At 42.3% G+C, this 19,718-nt stretch overlaps 1 protein-coding gene across 3 annotated transcripts in view; it reads left to right on the top strand.

The window, feature by feature from the left end:
• sorcs2 (sortilin-related VPS10 domain containing receptor 2) overlaps positions 1 to 19,718 on the top strand; it is a 326,326-nt gene that overhangs the window by 295,699 nt on the left and 10,909 nt on the right. For all 3 annotated transcript variants that reach the window (XM_027288043.1, XM_019270716.2, XM_019270713.2), the window contains exons 9-19: positions 237 to 416; positions 3,117 to 3,263; positions 5,954 to 6,056; positions 6,867 to 6,943; positions 7,178 to 7,269; positions 11,365 to 11,472; positions 16,512 to 16,632; positions 16,711 to 16,844; positions 17,035 to 17,154; positions 17,377 to 17,548; positions 17,634 to 17,820. In XM_027288043.1, coding sequence (XP_027143844.1) covers positions 237 to 416; positions 3,117 to 3,263; positions 5,954 to 6,056; positions 6,867 to 6,943; positions 7,178 to 7,269; positions 11,365 to 11,472; positions 16,512 to 16,632; positions 16,711 to 16,844; positions 17,035 to 17,154; positions 17,377 to 17,548; positions 17,634 to 17,820 — 1,441 coding nt within the window. The remainder of the gene's footprint in view (positions 1 to 236; positions 417 to 3,116; positions 3,264 to 5,953; positions 6,057 to 6,866; positions 6,944 to 7,177; positions 7,270 to 11,364; positions 11,473 to 16,511; positions 16,633 to 16,710; positions 16,845 to 17,034; positions 17,155 to 17,376; positions 17,549 to 17,633; positions 17,821 to 19,718) is intronic.

Raw genomic sequence — 19,718 nt, 5'->3', positions numbered from 1 at the left:
ACCTCTGTGAATCAGACTTTGCTGCTTTTTGCTGTTCTCTCCTCTCTTTTTCCTTCTTTCATTTTCCACCTGTCATCACATTGCTTTCGTTTTGTTTTCGGCTTTACCATTTTTTCTCTTTAATGATCTCTCTGAACTCTCTGAGCTCTCTCTATTGTCTCTTTTGTTTTATTATAATATGCGTACATTTCTTCAATTCATTCATTTTGTCTTCTCTTGCCTCCCCCCCCCCCCAGGATGTTCAGATAGTGAGTACGGACGAGAACCAGGTCTTCCTTGCCCTCCAGGAGTGGTACCAGTCAGACACATATAACCTGTACCAGTCGGACCCCCAGGGCGTCTACTACTCCATTGTCCTGGAAAATGTTCGCAGCACTAAGCAGCCAGAGGAGAATGTCCTCATCGACATACTTGAGGTGAGATGGGGTGTTGGAGTGGGGACATTGTTTAAGGCCGTGGTCATAGGCACCATGGAGTACTTTTCAACAAAGTTCAGTTTTAAAAGTGCAGGAACAGGTGTAATTAGTTTGCCCCATGAACACAGTTGAGTTGATCTCCTCTGAGGACGCTTCAGTCCATAACAACCAATCAGTGTGAAGCACTGGATCCACAAGTGGATGCAGCCACATCATAAAAAGAAGCATTTAATTATGCTTGAAGGATGAAGCAGTGTTTGTTAATATATAATATTAACAAACCAATTGGTTCCTGCTGAAGATGTAAAGCAAGTAATAAATAGGTGTTATTCTTACTCAAGCAGGAGGGAAATAGCGCATTTGTTGGGGACTAAGTAGCAGGATGCTGTACGTGGCAGTCAAAATAAACTACAGTGTGTATGTGTGTGTGCATGTCAGCTAACCAGTTTGTTGAACACTGACATTGGGATACATCTTGACACATCTGTTGGCTCTTGATTCATCTTTAGTCACACTAAATGGTAGTTAGGCATCTTTCAGAAGACTGTTACAGTACTTCACTGTCTTCACGCAGTGTGACATTGCCATGAAACTGTTTAAGTATTAGTACTTCAGCAAAAACAGTGGGTTTCTTCTAATGGCCTGTGGTTTTGAGTGAGCTGTAACACGAGATGGCCAAGGAAAGGGCTAGTTTCTGCAATTTGCAGTACATTCCTTGCAGTATGCAGGAGGTGTATAATGTATCATGGTAATCAACCCATCAGTTCATCCATGCAGAGCCATCTTCCAGTGCTTATTAGGGCGCTGGTTATGCTGGCAGCGAAACCTACCCAGGCTGGATGGTATACAAAATCCCCTCCAGGGTGTTTTAGGTCATTCCCTCGCTCTCCTCCCAGTTGGATATGCAAGGAATCTCCTGTGGGGAGCATCTTGAATCAGATTTCTGAACAACCTTAACTGTCTCCTGTTAGTGCAGTGAAGCAGGGATTCTACTCTGAACTCATTCAAAATCTAGTATCTGACTCCTTATCTTCATCCATAACGGTAAGCCCAGACAGGCTGGAAGGAAAGCTCATCTCACCATCCTCGCTCTCGTTGTTTCAGTCACAAATGAGAGCACATGGTGGATTGAAACATACACTTTGATGTCAGCGGTTTCTACACCAATCCTTTAAATCTAATGCTCCATCTTACACTCATGAATAAGACCCAACAGAGTAAAAAAAAAAATGTTTATGAGGGTTTCTGTAATGACAATTTCCTAACCCAACCCATGCCCCCGATTAATAATCTATGGATGCCACAGGTCCTTTTCCATGTTGAACCACCATGTTTCTACAGTAGCCCAGAACAGATGAACCAAACAATGGCTAATGAGTTTGCAGCCTTTGTAGTTTCTCCTACGTGCATATGGAGGGAGAGTGGGACGAGGGGTATTCACTCGGTTGCAATCTGCAGCCTCACCTGGCTAGATGCCACGAAATAACAGAAGTTCAGAATGTTGCATGGACTACAGCCCTGAGCACACCACTTTGCGCATACATTTTTATACTATCTAAATGGAGATAAAATGAATGCCTTCAGTCATGAATGTCTTCTTTTACTGAAAGCAATCCTGCATCAAGACTGTTAAAGGACTGATCTCCTTGTGTTAGCCTCACCGTGCTTTCATTCCATAAAGTAGAGCAAGAATAAGGAGAGAGGAAGTGTTGGAGGGAAAAGAAGAGGCGGTGGACCATGGAGGCAAAGGCCTCACTGCAGAACTCATTTCTTCCTACTCCCCTCTCGTGCCTCGCTCCGGGGCTGCACTCTCATCACATGCTGTAGATAGAGATAGAGAGGTGAACAACATGCAGGAGATGGATAAAGACTTGAGGCAGGGAGAGAAGGTGATGAAGAAATGTTGAACAGAGGTGAAGAGATGAAGAACTGCAGACAGAGCGGAGAGAAGCCAGAGGTCCAGAGAGAATACAAGCAGGCTTATGTACTTTGATTTAAACAATTACCTTGTTTCACTCTATAAACACCAGTGCTACATAATAGATAGCAAGGGAGCTGGGGGACTCTGCGGATGGAGACATGTCTGACATGCTGCCTGGCTCTGTCTAAATGTCTGTCTGCACAGTCTTCCCCATCGTCTTGCTTTTAAATGTTTCAACTTCAGAGTCTGTAGCTATCAAGCTCAGAGCCGCAGAAAAAAAACAAGCTGTATGTATTGATTTCAGCAAATTAAACTTTTACAGTCCTGTAGTTTCTGTGTCAGTGGTTTCCTTTCAGCCTTTCAAGTAACATTGGTTTCAACCACTGCTGACAGTTAAATGTAGCTGTATAGTTTAAGGTAGAGTTACAGTACCATTTATTTATTTTATGTTTGGACTTTTATGTTAAGAATTCTACTTTCACCATATCCTCCCCTCCTGTGCCTGTGTTAGGAAAATTACATTCTGAAGATCCAGTTACTGAATTAAAGTGAGATAATTAAATTCATAAACATTACTCTTGTTCATTTCAGTACACAAAGGAGTTTTACTTCTACAGCTTATTCAGTCTGGTATGAGCAGTAGTTTATAGTGGCCAATGTGAGCGTAGACTAAATATTTCCATGTAATAATTTGTGGCAGCAGTGGCCATTGTTCAGAAAAAGTTCAGATATTTCATTAACGTTAACCCAGGCTGTTGTAAATCTACCTTGTTTCCCAGGTACGTGGTATCAAAGGAGTCTTCCTGGCCAATCAGAAGATCGATGGCAAAGTAACAACCCTCATCACCTATAACAAAGGACGAGACTGGGAACCCTTGGCCCCGCCTGCCACTGACATGAATGGAAAGCCAATCAGCTGCAAAGCAGTAAGATCGCCCCCCAATTTTTAGAAAACTCATCTGTTGAAATGATATTAAGGCTTAAAGTTATACATAAATATGAGCATGGCCAGTTTGATTGACTGCTGGGTGCTGTCACAGGTGGCTTGTTTGAGCAACTAGGATTCATTTAGCCCGCCTCCACCTCTTTGCCCATTTTTGGATTAACCTGGAGGTGGTGGATGCAGGACTGGCAAGTTGATGGTGACCAGAGCCACCACATTGACCTTCACAGTGGTTCTTCAGAAACCTGTGGGTAATGTCATGGAGACTACGTCCATGATTTTTACAGTCAATACTTTGCAATTACCATGTGTTGACATTAGTAGTAACAAGTCAACTCCCAATAGGGTGGAGTGACCACAAACTCTGACCAGCTCATGACCATACCATATGAAAGTTAACTTAGTTTGTTAGTGCAACCTGTTCAGGTTGCCTCCTTGGTAAGGCTTTCAAAGGCAAAGTTTGACATTTTTTGAAATATGAGTAATCTCTTTGTTGCCAAAAGTGAGACGAGAGAGTTGACACTACTCATCGCTGAAGCTACTGGATACTAACTTAGCTTAGCACAATGACTGGAAACAAGGGGAACCAGTTGATGTTTTTGTTGGTCCCAGTTTCAGTGATTCATTCATTCTTCACATTGTGACTTCAAATTATAAAACCAAGTCTCTTTTTTTTATTGGCATACTATTTCAGTGATGTAAAGCACACTGCCAAACCTGTGAATCCTAAATACAGCTACAACTAGACAATGTGTTCAAACTTTGTGGTGGCACTCAAATTTGGGACCTGTCAACTGGGTTGTTCAGAATGTGAACACAAAGTCAGAGAACGAAGGATGAGTGTTGTACTTTGAGGAATGTGTGCGAGACGCCTGCCTAGTTCTTTCATCCATCTTGTCAAAGTTGCTACTGCAAAGCTTGACGGCAAAGAGCAATGAGTCACCGGCAGTCTGATATCCATACATCACACCTCACTGGGAGAGCAAGACTGATCCTTTATTTGAACCATCGCTCCAGTCAGCCAAACAGAGACTTGAGACTTGTTTACCATGGCGCACACGCACGGCTGCTGACTCTAATGTCGACCACTTCTTTTCTTTTTCCTCAACATAAAGTTGCAAAGAAAATCAGCTCTTCTGGATCTTTACGTCTCAGAGGGACAGCTTCATTTCAAACGCCGGCATCACCTCTGAGCTAGCCAAAGATAGATGTACTATAGTAGTCACTGTATCAGGAAAACGCTGTCAGCTTTATCCATTGCCTCGCCACTTGACAGTGTCTAGTTGAGAGCAATGACCTCTTGTATGCACAGAAGCAGTTTATCATCAAGTGTGAATGATTAATGCTTACAATCTGCATTTAATGGAGAGTACTGTATGAAGCAGAAAAGACAAACAGGTATTTAGTGTTCCCCTTGAAATGAGATCGCTGTGGCTGTGAATACACAAAGGCTGCAGGTTCTAACGCTTGGTCTGAAGCTCTGAAGTAAAAACACACACAGGAACTGTAGTCGATATGGTGGGTTTCAAAGATAGAGGGCATGTATTTCAACATTTTTATGTGTTATAGCCTTGTATGATTTCATCACACTGACACAGGATCTATATGATGCTTCAGGTCAGTGTGGAGTGATCTGATAAAATGTGGTGTAAGGGATGAAAATCCTACATGTGCTGCTGGGACTACAGAACATATTTTTATATACAGTATATACAGTGGTCCCTCGTTTATCGCGGGGGATACGTTCTAAAAATAACCCGCAATAAACGAAATCCGCGAAGTAAGTTTTACAATTATTATACATGTTTTAAGGCCGTAAAACCCCTAACCACACACTTTAGGACGCAGAACACAATGCGCGTTCATACTGTACAGTATTACACTAAAAAAATCCACGAAACAGCGAGTCCACGAAAAGTGAACCGCGTTATAGCGAGGGACGACTGTATTCCAGTGTAACTTTGACAGAAGTTAAAGCAGATTAACATTAAAGCAGATGCCCACTGTTCTGATTAATCATTATGTTAATCATTATCTTAGAATTAGACTATTATATCTACAGACCATTATAGTTTGTAGTTCACATTCGGAAGAAGAGAGTGAGGCGACAGGGTTGCAATCAGCAAGCTCCTTTGAATCTAGAAATGTAAATGTCATTCTGTGTCTGCATCACAATCTTGTGACTCAAACATGCTGGTTCCCTGATAAAATATCATAATAGATAACCATGCCAGAAAATACAAAATGATATGAATTTCCTAAGACTACTTGCTTGCAGAAAAGACTTTCTTTAGCTCTGCCTTTAATGGTTTAATGGTTTCCAGAGCAGCTCTACCTCTGATAAATAACTGCATCGCTGAAAGTCCATTCTCATTCGCTCTCTCTTTTGAAATGAATTAGCTTCCATTAAAGATCTCTTCCCATGTTAAATTTCATTAACAGCGCTGAATCCTTACACTGAGCCGTATTTGCAGCAGGATTATCAGGTATCTGTGCGGTAAGACTCGTTAAACATGACTGAGCGTGAGTGTCACCGAAGTGATATTTTCTCATATTAAAACTCATTGTTACAGATCCACTGTGAAACATCCCATTAGATGGTGGATCGGGGTTTGTACTGCAGGAGAATGACACTTTTATCCTCACGTGACATTCTCTGTTTCTGTTCTGTAGCCGGACTGTCACCTCCACCTCCACCTGCGCTGGGCGGACAACCCCTACGTGTCCGGCACTGTTCACACCAAAGACTCTGCTCCAGGTCTCATCATGGGTGCTGGTGAGTTTCCAGAGCAAAAAAAAAAAAAAAAGTATTATTGACTAAGTGACCTTCTGTCACAAGCAGAGCAGATGTGGTGTATGCAAATGCATTCACTTGTTAGTAAAAACTTCACAGATACCACGAATCACATAAATCTTGAGAAGTGCAGCTGGTAAAGGTGAAGTCATGTGTGTCCCATGTCAGCATCTTCACTACACGTTAAAACTTTTGCTGTTTTTCTTCTACAGATTCTGAACTAGTTACCTACCCATTGTATAATTACACTGTAAAAAATAAAAACGTTAAAAACTGTCAAATGATCGCAGTAGCTCCTTCCAAACAAAAACCTCAAAAATAACTCAAATAAATGTCAGAAACCATAAATTTACTGAAATTGTCAGTCACATTCTTGCAGAGAAAGATTTGACAGATTCAAACAGTGCATGCATATTTACACACTGACATCACAATTCAATTCAGTTATATATGTAGTTATCTTATGACACTTGATCTAGACGTACTCTTTGTAATCATTTACAGAGACTCAACAATTCCCACCATGAGCACCATAAACCCTTTTTTTTCTATTGTATTGAAGCTGTATAGACTTTTTCAGGGTGCACCCCCCTTTAAAGAAAAAGTAAAGTCACAGAAAGTTCTAAGGGGTCATCTTCATCCTATGCGATGTTTCTGTTTGGTTGTTCACTATCTAGTCTCCTCACATCTGTCCTCTCTGTGTTCTTTCCTCTCTTTGAATCTGTTGTTGTTGCATGCCTCATATGAGCCTCTCCTTCTGATGAAAATTTCAATTCTTTACTTTTCCTTCAGGTAACCTTGGTTCCAAACTAGTAGAGTATAAGGAAGAGATGTACATCACCTCAGACTGTGGGAAGACATGGAGACAGGTACATCACATCCTCCTTTGCTGTTCCTTTTGGGGGGGTTTTCGGCTCCACACGCCCACGTCCTTCCCTTCCTAACCTTCTCTACACTTCTCTCAATCTGAGGAGATATGTGATATCTGTACACCTTTTTTTCACTCAAAACTCTACACCAAAGTATGGCTTTTACCATTTTGACTGTTTCTTTTTCAAGAACGTCTCATAGAACTGTTCTCTTCCTATGTTACTTCTTTCAAGGTTTTCGAGGAGGAGCATCACATCCTGTACCTGGACCATGGTGGGGTGATCGTTGCCATCAAGGACACCTCAATTCCCCTCAAGATACTCAAGTAAGACTACTGTCATGTCATCATATCAATAGTAATCCATACTGCTGTATGATCGGAATATCCTTAAACACCATAAGAGTCTTTGGCAGACAATTAGTCATAGAAGATCAGAGTCTGACAGCTGTTGGAATGAAGGACCTGTCGTAGACTCCTTCTTACATGGTGGGTGTAGCAGTCTGTTGCTGAAGGAGCTGTTTAAGGCCTCCACAGTTTCATGCAGGTGGTGAGAGGAGTTGTTCATGATGGATGTCAGCTTTGCTAGCACATACTCCTGCACACCCTAAAGGACCACAATCTCCTCAGTAAGTCCAGACAACTTTGTCCCTTCTTGTACAGGACGTCTGTGTTGTCCAACCCAGTTTGTTGTTGAGGTGAACACGCAGTTATTTGTATGCCCCCCCCCATCTCAATGTCCAATCCCTGGATGTTCACTGGTGTGGTCTGAGGCGTCTTTCTCTGGAAGTCGATCATCTCCTTCATTTTGCTGGCGTTGATGTAGAGGTGGTTGATATCGCACCAGTGAACAAAGTCTGCGGTGACCCCCCCTGTACTCCTGCTCAGTTCCTTCTGATACACGTCCAACGATGGCTGTATCATCAGAGAACGTCTGGAGGTGACAGCTGTCGGTGTTGTGTCTGAAGTCTGATGTGTACAGGCTGAAGATAAAGGAGAGAGCACCGTACCCTTTATGCATATCACCACATTAGACACACAGTCATGAAGCCTCACATACTGTGGTCTGTTGGTGAGGTACTTAGTGAGGTAACTTCATCCCCTTCTAGTTTTCCCCTCAGCAATGATGACTGTATTCTGTTGAAAGCATTTTACAAGACAAAAATCATTATTCTCACAGATCGGGGTAGTAGGTAGATGACTGTATCATCCACCCCAATGCCTGGTTGGTAGGCAAAGATGTAGATGGTTGCATTCCTCTGAACTCATTTCAGTCAGATTTCAGTATGTAGAGTACTGCATCAAGAATAAAACAACACTTTTCCTAAAAAGCAACAATCGAGGCCATGATGAACTGGCCCATCAGATCCCAAAATATCAGTGCATGAAGTGTCGCCTCAGGCATCAAAGCTCCACATGGGTTGAGCATGTTCAATATATTTTTACAGCTCGGGGAAAGTCGGCTATAGTCCAGCACTGTACCCTTCAAAATCATTTAAAATCACCCCCCTCTCTCCCCACAGCTCATGCAGACAATTTCAAGCTCAGCAAGATGTTATCTCATCGACCTTAATAAATAAGGATGAAATAATGAGAAACCACAGATAAGGAAGTACTCAGAAAAACATTTATCACAGACCTAAATCAAATGACCTTTTAGACGGGCCGTCATCTGTCTCTCAGTGAAAGACCGTGGAGTGTTGTCCTTCACATTTTTCCCTCCTTCATGCCTCAGCTAAATCAATAACCCCCAAAGGCTCTGGCAGTGTGGTGGAAAACATCTCGTAAAGAGCCACGTAGAGCAGTGGGAGAAAGCATGAGAAAGTCTTCTTCAAAGTGAAACGAGTAGATTTTTTTACCACTTCATTACACAAAATGACCATAATGTTATAACCTCATCAGGTGCTGAGATTGCTGGCTTCCAAAACTCTCCTTGGCCTGCGTTCGGTTTTGGAGCCAGAAACTCTCCCATTGGAGTTTCATGACCCCCAATAATTCTTTCTTCCGCAGTTGCTCCATAACAGAGAACAGTGTAGCACATCTCAGCTGTGAAGACTGCAAAGCATTGTTCTCAAGCCAAAAAACTAATGATGGAACAGCAATTTTATTCCAGTATTTTTTTTTTACATTGATTTATAATATCTTGTCTCTGTTGGGCATCCGTTCTAATTAGCTGCTTTACTCATCTCTGTTGTAGAACTGCAACTTTAATATTATACTGGCATTCGCGCCATAGAGTGTTGTAGAAGGTGATAAGTTATGTCAGCGTTGCCATTCCAACTGCTCTCTAGCAGATCAGTAAAAGGTCACTAAGTAGCCCTTGTAAAATTTTAATCCTTTTATTATGTCAAGTCCCATTTATGATACTATTTATGGCCAGCAAAGCCAAAAAGAATGGCCAAAAAACTATATGCACCACTAAAGCACATCAACTGACATGATAAGGTCCTTAAAGTTCTCCTTTTGCTTCAGCAATGTGTTTGTTTGTTTGTTTGTTTTCCAAAATCTATCGCAAAGTAGAAAACAAAATGCAAAGTAGAAGAATATCTAATGATCTGTATGGCCTGGTTTAACCTCCCAGACAGAAATAAGCAGAGCTGACAGCAGTAAAGGAAAGGGCAAGGAGGACGGAGAAAGAGAAATATAGCAGTAGTCAGAGAGAGACTGAGGACAATTTCAAGCTGTAGCAGAAGAGGGTTTAGATGAGAGTCAGTACTTGTCTCTGTTAAGAGCCCTTCTTGACCCAAAATGCTCCTTCACTGTGTCAAGTCCTCAGCATTTAGACACTCATGATACGCCAAAAGATCTGCCAACATCCTGAAAACAAGACTTGTACCCTGACTCTGCAGTGGCTTTGACTCTCTGAAATAATTACATCATGTTCCCATGCAGGCGTAGGATATCTAGCACTGTGTGCATCAAAGCAATGCCATTTAGACGGCCACTTGAAACGCAGTGCATCTAGGCTTTTAAAAGTGACAGCCACGCATGTACGCGCACACACTCAAATCAATTTCAGATAATTCCCCAGCTCCTCTCATCGGCTCGCTCAAAGTTTTTTTTTTTTCTTACAATGGGTAACTCACACAATGCATTCATATCAGTTAATTATGAAAAGCTAGCGGGCTGAGAAATCAGATGCCACCACAACATGTCGGGCTGGACAGGATTGTGTTATGTACATTTATGATTTATGATTAGCTCCGTGTAGAATAAGTCTTGTTTTAGGAGAAAAGGCCACCGTGTGGCATGGAACATAATTATAAGTTGGGCCCGCTAATCTATTTGATTACAGGGTTATCGCTCCATCCATTTCTAATAATTCCTCGGGTATTAGCTGGAGGAAATGAGATATAATTGGATGGGTGTCTGAGGACGTCGGCATGTAGAAGGCTGGAGTTGTCCAGCTGATGCCCAGTAGATCAAATAGATGGTTGTGTGCCTTGCTTTAGGGTAACTCGTCTGTAGCCACTGATGTTAAGGAGTATTACTAATTAGTTTTTTGACTTAAACTGAATAATCAGTATGAAAGACACTTTATTCCTCGGTATGCTTCAAACCAACTGGCTGTACGATGTGATGTCTGATGTCTGGAAAGTGTACAGGTGAAGGCATGGCAACAACCCTGCAATCATGTCCTCCTCCTTTCTTGCAAGTCAAAAAGTAACACAGTAAAGCATTGGGGAATGTGTTTCTCTCACACCTCCGTACACCTTTGCCGGCTGCTGCACTCATTGTCTGAACCAGCAACCTCCTGCTGGTTTTCAGACTTTGTTAGACAATCTGACAACACTTCGTTTGAAGCCTACTGAGGCCTTTACCATAGCAACAGAGTCTCTCGTATTTTGGTTATCCATTCTGTTTCCCCGTAACTGTGCATGTTTACCTGATTAGAACAATGTAGTCCTTGTTAGCGCATCATTACCACAAGCAGCCTGCAGTGTGAGCAACACGCTGCTCGATTCCACATTGATCCCCTTTCTATCACGCAGTCACATTTGCTTAGCACTGCTGCCACTGTTGACTGCAGGAGTGCATAAAGTAGAGCAGATGGCTCGCTTAATCTCTCTCAGACTCTTCGTTTTGAGCTTGGACTGAAGGAAACTCAAATACGAGTTACACAGGAAACATAAGCCCATTTTCATCAAAGCACTTCATTTAATATTTCTGTTAGATCATTTGTAACGGGCGGGAATTTCATGGTAACACTATAGTTACTTTAATCTATTCATTCTGCGGGTTTCAGTTTGGCAAAGGCGATATAGAAGACACCGTCTTTCAAACTCTTCAGTTTTCCAAACAGACAAGGGTTTAGTAGTCGGCCAGTTCGCCGGGATTTATTGTTATTTGTAATAAAGCCATAAAGCTTACTCAAGGAACTTGAGCTTACTCATCACCTTTCATCCACCTGTTTCTCCACAGGTTCAGCATTGATGAAGGACAGACGTGGACTGTTCACAACTTCACCAGCACCTCCGTGTTCGTCGATGGACTCCTGAGTGAGCCGGGAGATGAGACCCTGGTCATGACGTGAGTGAAATCACAATTTCAGCAGGAGAAATGTTCAATTGTAGAATAATCTGCATGGTTTCAGTTGAATTCATTGTAAACAGGCTGAAGACTTTATATCCCTACAGAGACACTTCTATAGCTCTTTTGTCCTCCCTTCACACTTCCCCGCTCCCTGCTTGGTTTTAGTTGTCTAAGAGGGTCAAACAGGGCAGCCCTGCTCGCCTACAGTACATACAAGGCAAGGCTCAAGTTTCTCTCCCATCACAACAATTCCCTCTCGATTTGTTGGAGCGGGGCGCCCAATTTCGTGGCGCTGACGGCAGCCTGCTCTCACTCCTGATTCCCTGCAAAGCCTCCTCCCTCGTCACCTCCAGAGGGTTTGATTGCCGTTACAGCAGAGGTTGATGGGAAAGGAGGCCTGTACGTGCCCTCTGCCCCTCCTCCCCCGCTAACCCACTAGCCCCATCTGACTTTTCTCGACTCTGAAATTTTATTTCTATGGTTGTGCTTTGTGTTTGTGTACTTTCTTTGTGTGCATCACCAGGAGGCGGGCACAGGTTCTTTCATTTTTAGTAGTACTACTCAGACATCAGCTGGTCAGATTCGATATAGAGATGCCTCATCTTTAGATGCCTCATCTTTAGATGCCGCTAAAACCCTACACACTGGACCTTTAAGGTGCTAACATGTAAATATTTGCATATAAGTCTTCAAATTCTAAAGAAGTTCGAAGGAATTTTTTAACATTTTTTAACAACAACACCATATGGTTACTTTTTAAACATGAGCATATAACCGTGCAGTTTCTGGCGATACCTTCACAGCACAACCACAGTCTGTTGGCCCTTACAGTCACAATGCAACAACGGCAGCACTGAATGCTGAAACCCAATATAAACCCAATGGCTTTCGTCGGGTTGTGAGGTTTTTTCAACGCACTGAGTAAAGCGTGGTGCGCTTGCTCCCAAAATTTAACCAGGCTAAACTTTAACTGTGGAGTTAGCTGGACCCAGGGCAAGCACTGTGATGCTGTTGAGTCCACGGCAAGAGAATTCGGGCTAAAGTGAGCCTTCATATTAGATTGAACTTTCCTTTTAGAAGGCGTATTTCATCTTCAGGGCATGATTACAGTGACAGATCATTCATTCATCATACACACACCATGGCAGTTTTATATAGAGACCTTCTCTTTAAGTACATGTGTTTTTTCACAGCAGTGGTTCAGATCTAAGGGCAGCAAAGTTTGATTTCTGCTGTATCCCTCATAGGGATACTAGCGTGGCTGTAGTCTTGTGATGCTGTTGCTATTATATTGTCTTGATTTTTTCGTCCCTTATTCTACGACTATGATTGTATGACTAATATTGAATAGTGGTACACAAAATGTCAGCATCATCAACAGATTCTGACCCCAATAACTTGATCCAGGTTTCAGGAGTTCATATCTTTTCAGAAATATACTCTCTCCCACACTGTCTGCTTCCCTCTTTTTTTTTTTTTTTTACCCCCCAATCTCTCCATCAGTAAGTTAGCTGGAGTGAGACTTGTCACATCATCTCAGACTCCGGGCCTAGGCCCAGAGATAAGGCCGGCTTCCAGCTGTAATCTGCTGAGAAGGGCAAAGAGATGGTCACACACACACACACACACACACAGGCAGGAAGGCAGGCAGGCGGTCACACACAAGGAGGAGAGCCTTGAACGCTCAGACTCACTCACCATTATCTGCCGTGTGTCTGACACACACCCTCTGAGTTGACACACACACACTCACGTATATACGTCGCCCATCTGGCTCCGGCGAGATAGGGTCGGCGGCCAAGGAGGAATGTTGAGGGCAGCTCATGTCTGACAGATTAGGCAGGGTCTATTTCCTTGCCACTGAGTTTCGATTTTTGACGGCGCAGCCTGCCATCCCATAATGAAGTCTTTGAGCAGTGACTTAGCACCAAGGACAGGTGGGGGAGCAGAGATCGTCCACCACTCATACTAATGACAGCTGGTCAAATATCAGAGGCTGGACAGACTCTCAATGGGCTTACACTGCACGATGCTGCAGTATGGGAGCAGCATCGTGCCAGCTCATTCTGCTACTGACAAACCATTTGCACACGTTGAGCTCCCTACACTGTGCACTGTAACAGGCACACTTAGAAAAACAAACACTTTTTTCCACCCCCCAAAGGACGCCATGCATCTGATTTAGCGGCAAAAACTCTCATGGAAATGACTTCCAAACACATTCCTGATAATGTTCTCTCCATCTTAGCTCTGTATTTTAATGAGTGGAACTAAAGGAACACATTTCCCAATCTTACTGAATGTGTTTTTTTGTGTTGTTTGTCCACTAATAGAGCTCTTGTGGCTATTCAAGAAAAAAGAAATGCTGAATTGAATCTACGGCTGGATGGAATTAACACAACGAACAAAGCAAAAGAACTGATTTCTAAACTTCACTGTGTGCAAGACAAGCAGTGACACACTGTAATACTGTATATCCAATGGATGACTATGGACTATGATGTGGACGTTTTAAAGGGCCAGTTCACCCAAATTATAATAGACATTTTCTCACCTACCCCTAGTGACCATGTGGATCTTCTTTTGAAACCTTTCAAAAGGTTTCTGCTGTCCCTCAAACAGAACAAAGATTAACTGAATTTTATTGTACTTATCTGAAATCTTCAACAGCAACTTATCCTCCCAGAAACACACAGTCAGTCACAGTCAGAAGCTATCCTAAACCTGTAAATAGATTCCAGATTCACTGAACTCTTTTAACAGCAGAGGTGTTGATGAGATGTGAGTTGTTCATTTCAGCTTGATTAATTTGCATCATCAACACCCACTAAACCGCTATAAAATTCTACCTGTTCCTGTGTGTGGGCACGTTTCATTTACAAAACTCTTAAACCAAAGAGTAAAAGCAAGAACTTAATCCTGAGTCCTGCTATTAAAAAAGCATCAGATAAACACGGAACAAATTTATCATTCAGTACTCTTATTAGGGAACTTGAAAATGTAAATATATAGCTGTCAGTGAAGTTAGACGCAAAGAAAGGTCTTTCTAAAGCAAAGCAGACCATCAGGAAGAGGTGATATTACAGAACATAATGTAATATAAGTCAATTTTTATTGGGTTGGTGACAAAAATATCTGATATCTCAAAACCTCAGCACAAAAATCCCAAACTATCTGCATGGGTACACACTCCTTGGGTTAGTTTGTGATGATTTGATTGCAACAGGATGGAGAGTTGGACCTTCTAGCCATTTAATCTGAAACCTGACCAGTGGAAAATTACTTTATGTAATTTGGGTAAACTTGCCCTAAAAAAAGAAGTTTAGATGAAGTTTTAATGAAGAAACTAAAGATACTGGAGAAGAGTAGCAGACAAACAACAGAGATAAGCGGATGAGAATGTGTCCGTCACTTTCTTTAGTGGTGATGCTCGGCTCGCCACCAGCACAGCATCATATGTTGGAGTCACTGACTGATGTCATAAAAGTCACATGTGTGTGAGTTAAGGAATCTGAATGGTTGACATTACCTTTATTTCACTGTAAAACATCACCATCTAGTGGAGAAGAGGAGGAACTAACTCAGTGAGGTGAGAAAAGAGGATGCAAGGCTTTGCTACTAATTTGATATATTGAATTCATTTTTGCTCCCAGTGGAGTTATGATCCACTTGTAACACAGGAAGACGAAAAAGTAAAGATTATCTGTGTCTATACATGACAACACAACTTGTCAGAGGAAGCCAGCTGTTGTTCTTGACTTGCAGAGCCTTTTGAAAAAGAATGAATTTGGGATTTATTTGTTATCGAGTGCCACCCGTAACCAAACTCTAATGACTTTTTATGTATTTTCCAAAGCACAATAAACAAAGAATAGGGTACCACTGATCCCATTTAAACATTAGGTTCAGGGTGGATTGAAGACTTTGTAATGTACATGGTGAGAATATGAGGAGACCCCCTTTAAAAAAGATCAGGAAATAGTATGGATTATTGTACTACATGAACACATCTTCAGAAAAATGTGTCATTATAACGGATCGGCAGGATGATCACTGATATGGAATATTTTAACATTTGTTAGCAGTACACAGAATGCCAAGCAAATTATAGACGCAAAGATAGCATACAAGTCAACGAGAAGATTGAAGCAGGGCTTTATGAAGAGATAGAGATGAGAGAATGAAGGAGAGGCTGCATGGAAATAACAGAAATATGTTCTGAGTTCAGTCACGATATGTGTTGCCGCCTGTCCTGTCTTTTCCCAGAATTTTTCATCAGCTTTCCAGGGAGGAAAAAATCTATCCCGGGACATAATTTGTCCCATTTTGGGGGGCAAATGTAAAACCTTTATTTGGTTTCCTTCGTTCTGTAGTCCAGAAAGGTTCCCATGCTTCTGTAGCTATTTAAACTCATCAAACCTTCAGAGTTCAGACGTGTGTGTGTGACCCCTGAATGAATAAATGTATTACCATTACTTTGTATCCATCTCCTATGTCTGGATTTCATGTTCATTGGTCAGTCTGAACTAGTAATAATGGCCTGGCCCGGCCCAACACAACATTTGGTCCCTTTTTTTTCACAAATCCAAGGTGGCAGCCCTAGTCATACTGTAGCCAGGCCCCAACACAGTTGGGTCATGATCTGCAAGTAAACACTAACTGTCCAGTGGTCAAATTTGTGCACACATTGCTTTACTTTCTGTCTACGAACCAAGTCTTGGTTCTAGCTTTATATTTATCTAGCAAGAGACATTGTTAACTTTTCTTCTTCTTTTCCATCAAGTTTAATTATTCCCACGTTCTGATAACATGCTATAATGTGCACTGGCAGGTTTTTATTAAAGACTTAGAATCTGGATAGTGTAGCTTTAAAAGAGTCTTATCAGGATCAGAGTGATGCTGCTTTTATCAGATCCGTCTGATTTATTGTAAAAGAAAGATTAGATTGGACATTTGTAATTAATGTCAGTGGCATACAGATTCATGTCTACGTGTTTAGGGTGTGTTCATGTTCTATCTGTGGTGTGTGTTCGCAGTGTGTTCGGCCACATCAGCTACAGGTCAGACTGGGAGCTGGTCAAAGTGGACTTCAGGCAGTCTTTTCCCCGTCAGTGTACCGAGTCTGACTACGACTCCTGGCAGCTCACAGACCTGCAGGTAATTCCCACACACACATACACACACACAGTACATGTGTGCTCATATATGAATTCTGAATTCTCACTTCGCCCTCAGGGAGAATTGTGCATTATGGGTCAGGAGCGGAGTTTCAGGAAAAGGAAGGACACAGCGTTCTGCATTAAAGGAAAGAGCTACACCTCGGCTCTCACTACCAAACCCTGTCAGTGCTCCGAGAAAGACTTCAACTGGTGAGAAGTGACCCCACTGGTTTATATGGAGCTCAGTGCTTTATGCTAATGCATCCAACATACAGTATATTAAGTGTATTAGATTTCAAATCAGTACTTACTACTTACTTTTACTGTTGCTCTGTCTTATCTGTGTGTGTGTGTGTGTGTGTGTGTGTGTGTGTGTGTGTGTGTGTGTGTGTGTGTGTAGTGACTATGGTTTTGAACGCTCCAACATGGAGGAAAAACGCTGCTTCGCTGACTTCTGGCATGATCCAGATTCACCACCTGAAGACTGCCATCTAGGGCAAACCTACGAGTCCACCACTGGGTCTGTACAAAAACACAAACACACAGAGAGAGTTTTGAGTTTTATTTGTTACACAGTATGTAGGTTCTACATCTGTGGCAGACTTAAAGAAATTGCTTTGGTTTTGAGCTCAAATCAGGATGTTGTTGGTCTAGCTTGGAAGCAGGGGGAATTAGCAACTCTCTTCCTTTAATCACACCCCCCCACACTCTTACGCTTGCACTGCCCTCTGCTGTGTTTCAGCTACAGGAAGGTGATATCTAACATGTGCGAGGGGGGACTAAACAAGCAGCAGAGTGCCAAGCAGCACAGCTGCCCTCTGCTGCCCCCTCAAGGACTGCAGGTCGGCATCAAGGGGCAGATGCTGGCGGTGGCACCTGGTGACGACATCACATTCATTGTTCACCAGGAACAGGTAGGATGAGAGTTGTTGTTTTGTCTGCTACTCCTTTCCTTTCCATTCAGTTTGGATCTGCTGAAATTCATTCTCCATCCAACAGGGCGACACCAGTAGCACAAAGTACCAGGTGGACCTCGGCGATGGGTTTCGGGCCATCTACCAGAACCTGACGGTGACAGATGAGCCCATCCAGCATCGCTATGAAAACCCAGGAGTTTACAAGGTCACGGTGAAGGCTGAGAACATGGCGGGGCACGACGAGGCCACCATGTACATCCAAGTCACAGGTCGGCCTCCCAGATGTTGAACACATGTCAATCACACCAACGTGGAACCAAAGTAATAAATCAAAGTGTCAAAGTTTATTATCCAAGGTGCAGCTGTGCAACAGGCAAGTTCCTGTTTAGAACATGGTACAAATCACTGCTCCTGGGTTTGACCTGAACACATTAACATTAAAACCAGGACCATTGCTGATCTTGAACATGACTAATAATGGTTGGGGGTTGGGCTGTGGTGGCACTAGGTTTATTAGGGCATTCGAGACATTTTTCACTATCCTGAGGTGTTCCCAAGCTAGATGCCGCTATGTAGTCCATCCAGGAGGTTCTAGGGATCCCAATCAGGTGCCTAAACCTTCTCAGCTGGCACCCAATGGAGGAAGCTCATTTTGACTGCTTGTATCCACAATCTCAGTCACCACCCAAAGCTTATTACCATAGGTGAGGAACATAGATGGAGTGGAAGGTCAAGAGCTTTGCCTTGCTCAGCTTCCTCTTCCCCACAACAGTCTAGCACCGTTGGTCCATCTCACGGTCCCGCAACATGTGCACGCCTTTGGGCAAACTTTGGTTTGTAATGGCAGGAAGAGATAAAGACGGTGAAAACTTTGGTTCATTCTTCTCTGATCTGTCTTGCTCCAGCCCCTGCTGTTAAGGAGACACGTTTGAAACTCACTTCTTTGGTTAACTTTTTTTTTTTTTTTTTTTTTCGCGGGTAGAAAAGATTCCCTCCTACTGATTGGGTCTGACAATCTGAATTTTATCATATGAGGCAAATCTAGGGGATCGGTCAGTGGGGATTGGATGTTCTTATCTTTTATTTGCCTTTTACTTTGCTTTCTATTCTATTTTTTAATCATAATAAAGACTCTTGTAGGAGGTTCACTGAGCTGTCATCCCTTTATTGTGTTAAGATTATAGTAGGTTTGGCCCCAGATATTGTACTACCCTCATGTGACTTCGACCTGCAAAACATTCAGGAACCAGGTCATACACCTCTCACTTCAAAGAAAAGTTGTTGGTGTAATTTTATTAATATGTTTTCTTTTCATATTAGCCCCTCTACAGGATCCCCTTGGAATGGTTCCCATCGCTGGAAGAAACCATGAGATCAATCTGACAGCTGTAGTTTTCCCACTGAGGCCAACCTGACTGTCTTCTATTGGTGGATGGAGACAAACCTGCGGGTAAAGACTTACAACATCAAAATATAATAAGTTAATACACTTGAACACTTTTTTGGCCACTTTGAGGAAGCAAATCACGTTATTTCACCTTATGAAGTTGTTATAACTTAGATATTAGCAAAAGAAATAAATGTAGTAACAGAGAGCAGCATTAGCATTCATTTCGAGTTGTTTGTTTCCACCTGAGAATCCAACTCTAGTATTCACTCTCTTTTAGCTCTGTTTTGCTATCGACCCCTGGAACTTTAGACTCTTTAGAACTTGAGATCTTTAGCTGCTCCAGCTAGATGTCAACTTTATTTTCGTTCAGTAGTGTACAGTTGGTTCATTTAGAGCTTTTTGGTTTAAAATATCTGCCTGCTGCTGCTCTATTCTGGCAGGAAAAACAAAAAAGGCTCAATGGAGCTAAAAGCTCTGTGAGTCGTGGGGAACTGAATTGCATGTTTAGTGTTAATTCTTGTGGTGTTGTTTATCGGTACGTGTGGAGGATGATTATCAATGCTCCAGATTATTGTGGTTTAAACTGCCGGGGGCGGCGAAGAAACAAGTTGTGAACACAAGTTGATATGGTAAAGTTCTTACAAACAGATGTGTACACTTCCTCATTATGGAGCAACATGATAATTAATTTGTAGTCATATTGGCCACCTGGTGAACACAGGTCACTCTTTTAGCTCTGTTTTTGGTCCTACCAACTCATGAGAAATATCTTGTATT

The sequence above is a fragment of the Larimichthys crocea genome, chromosome XIV (genome assembly GCF_000972845.2).
Source record: "Larimichthys crocea isolate SSNF chromosome XIV, L_crocea_2.0, whole genome shotgun sequence".
In the NCBI taxonomy this organism is placed as follows: domain Eukaryota; kingdom Metazoa; phylum Chordata; class Actinopteri; family Sciaenidae; genus Larimichthys; species Larimichthys crocea.
The sequence above is the reverse complement of the archived record's forward strand: the minus strand, read 5'-3'. Positions and strand labels throughout refer to the sequence as shown.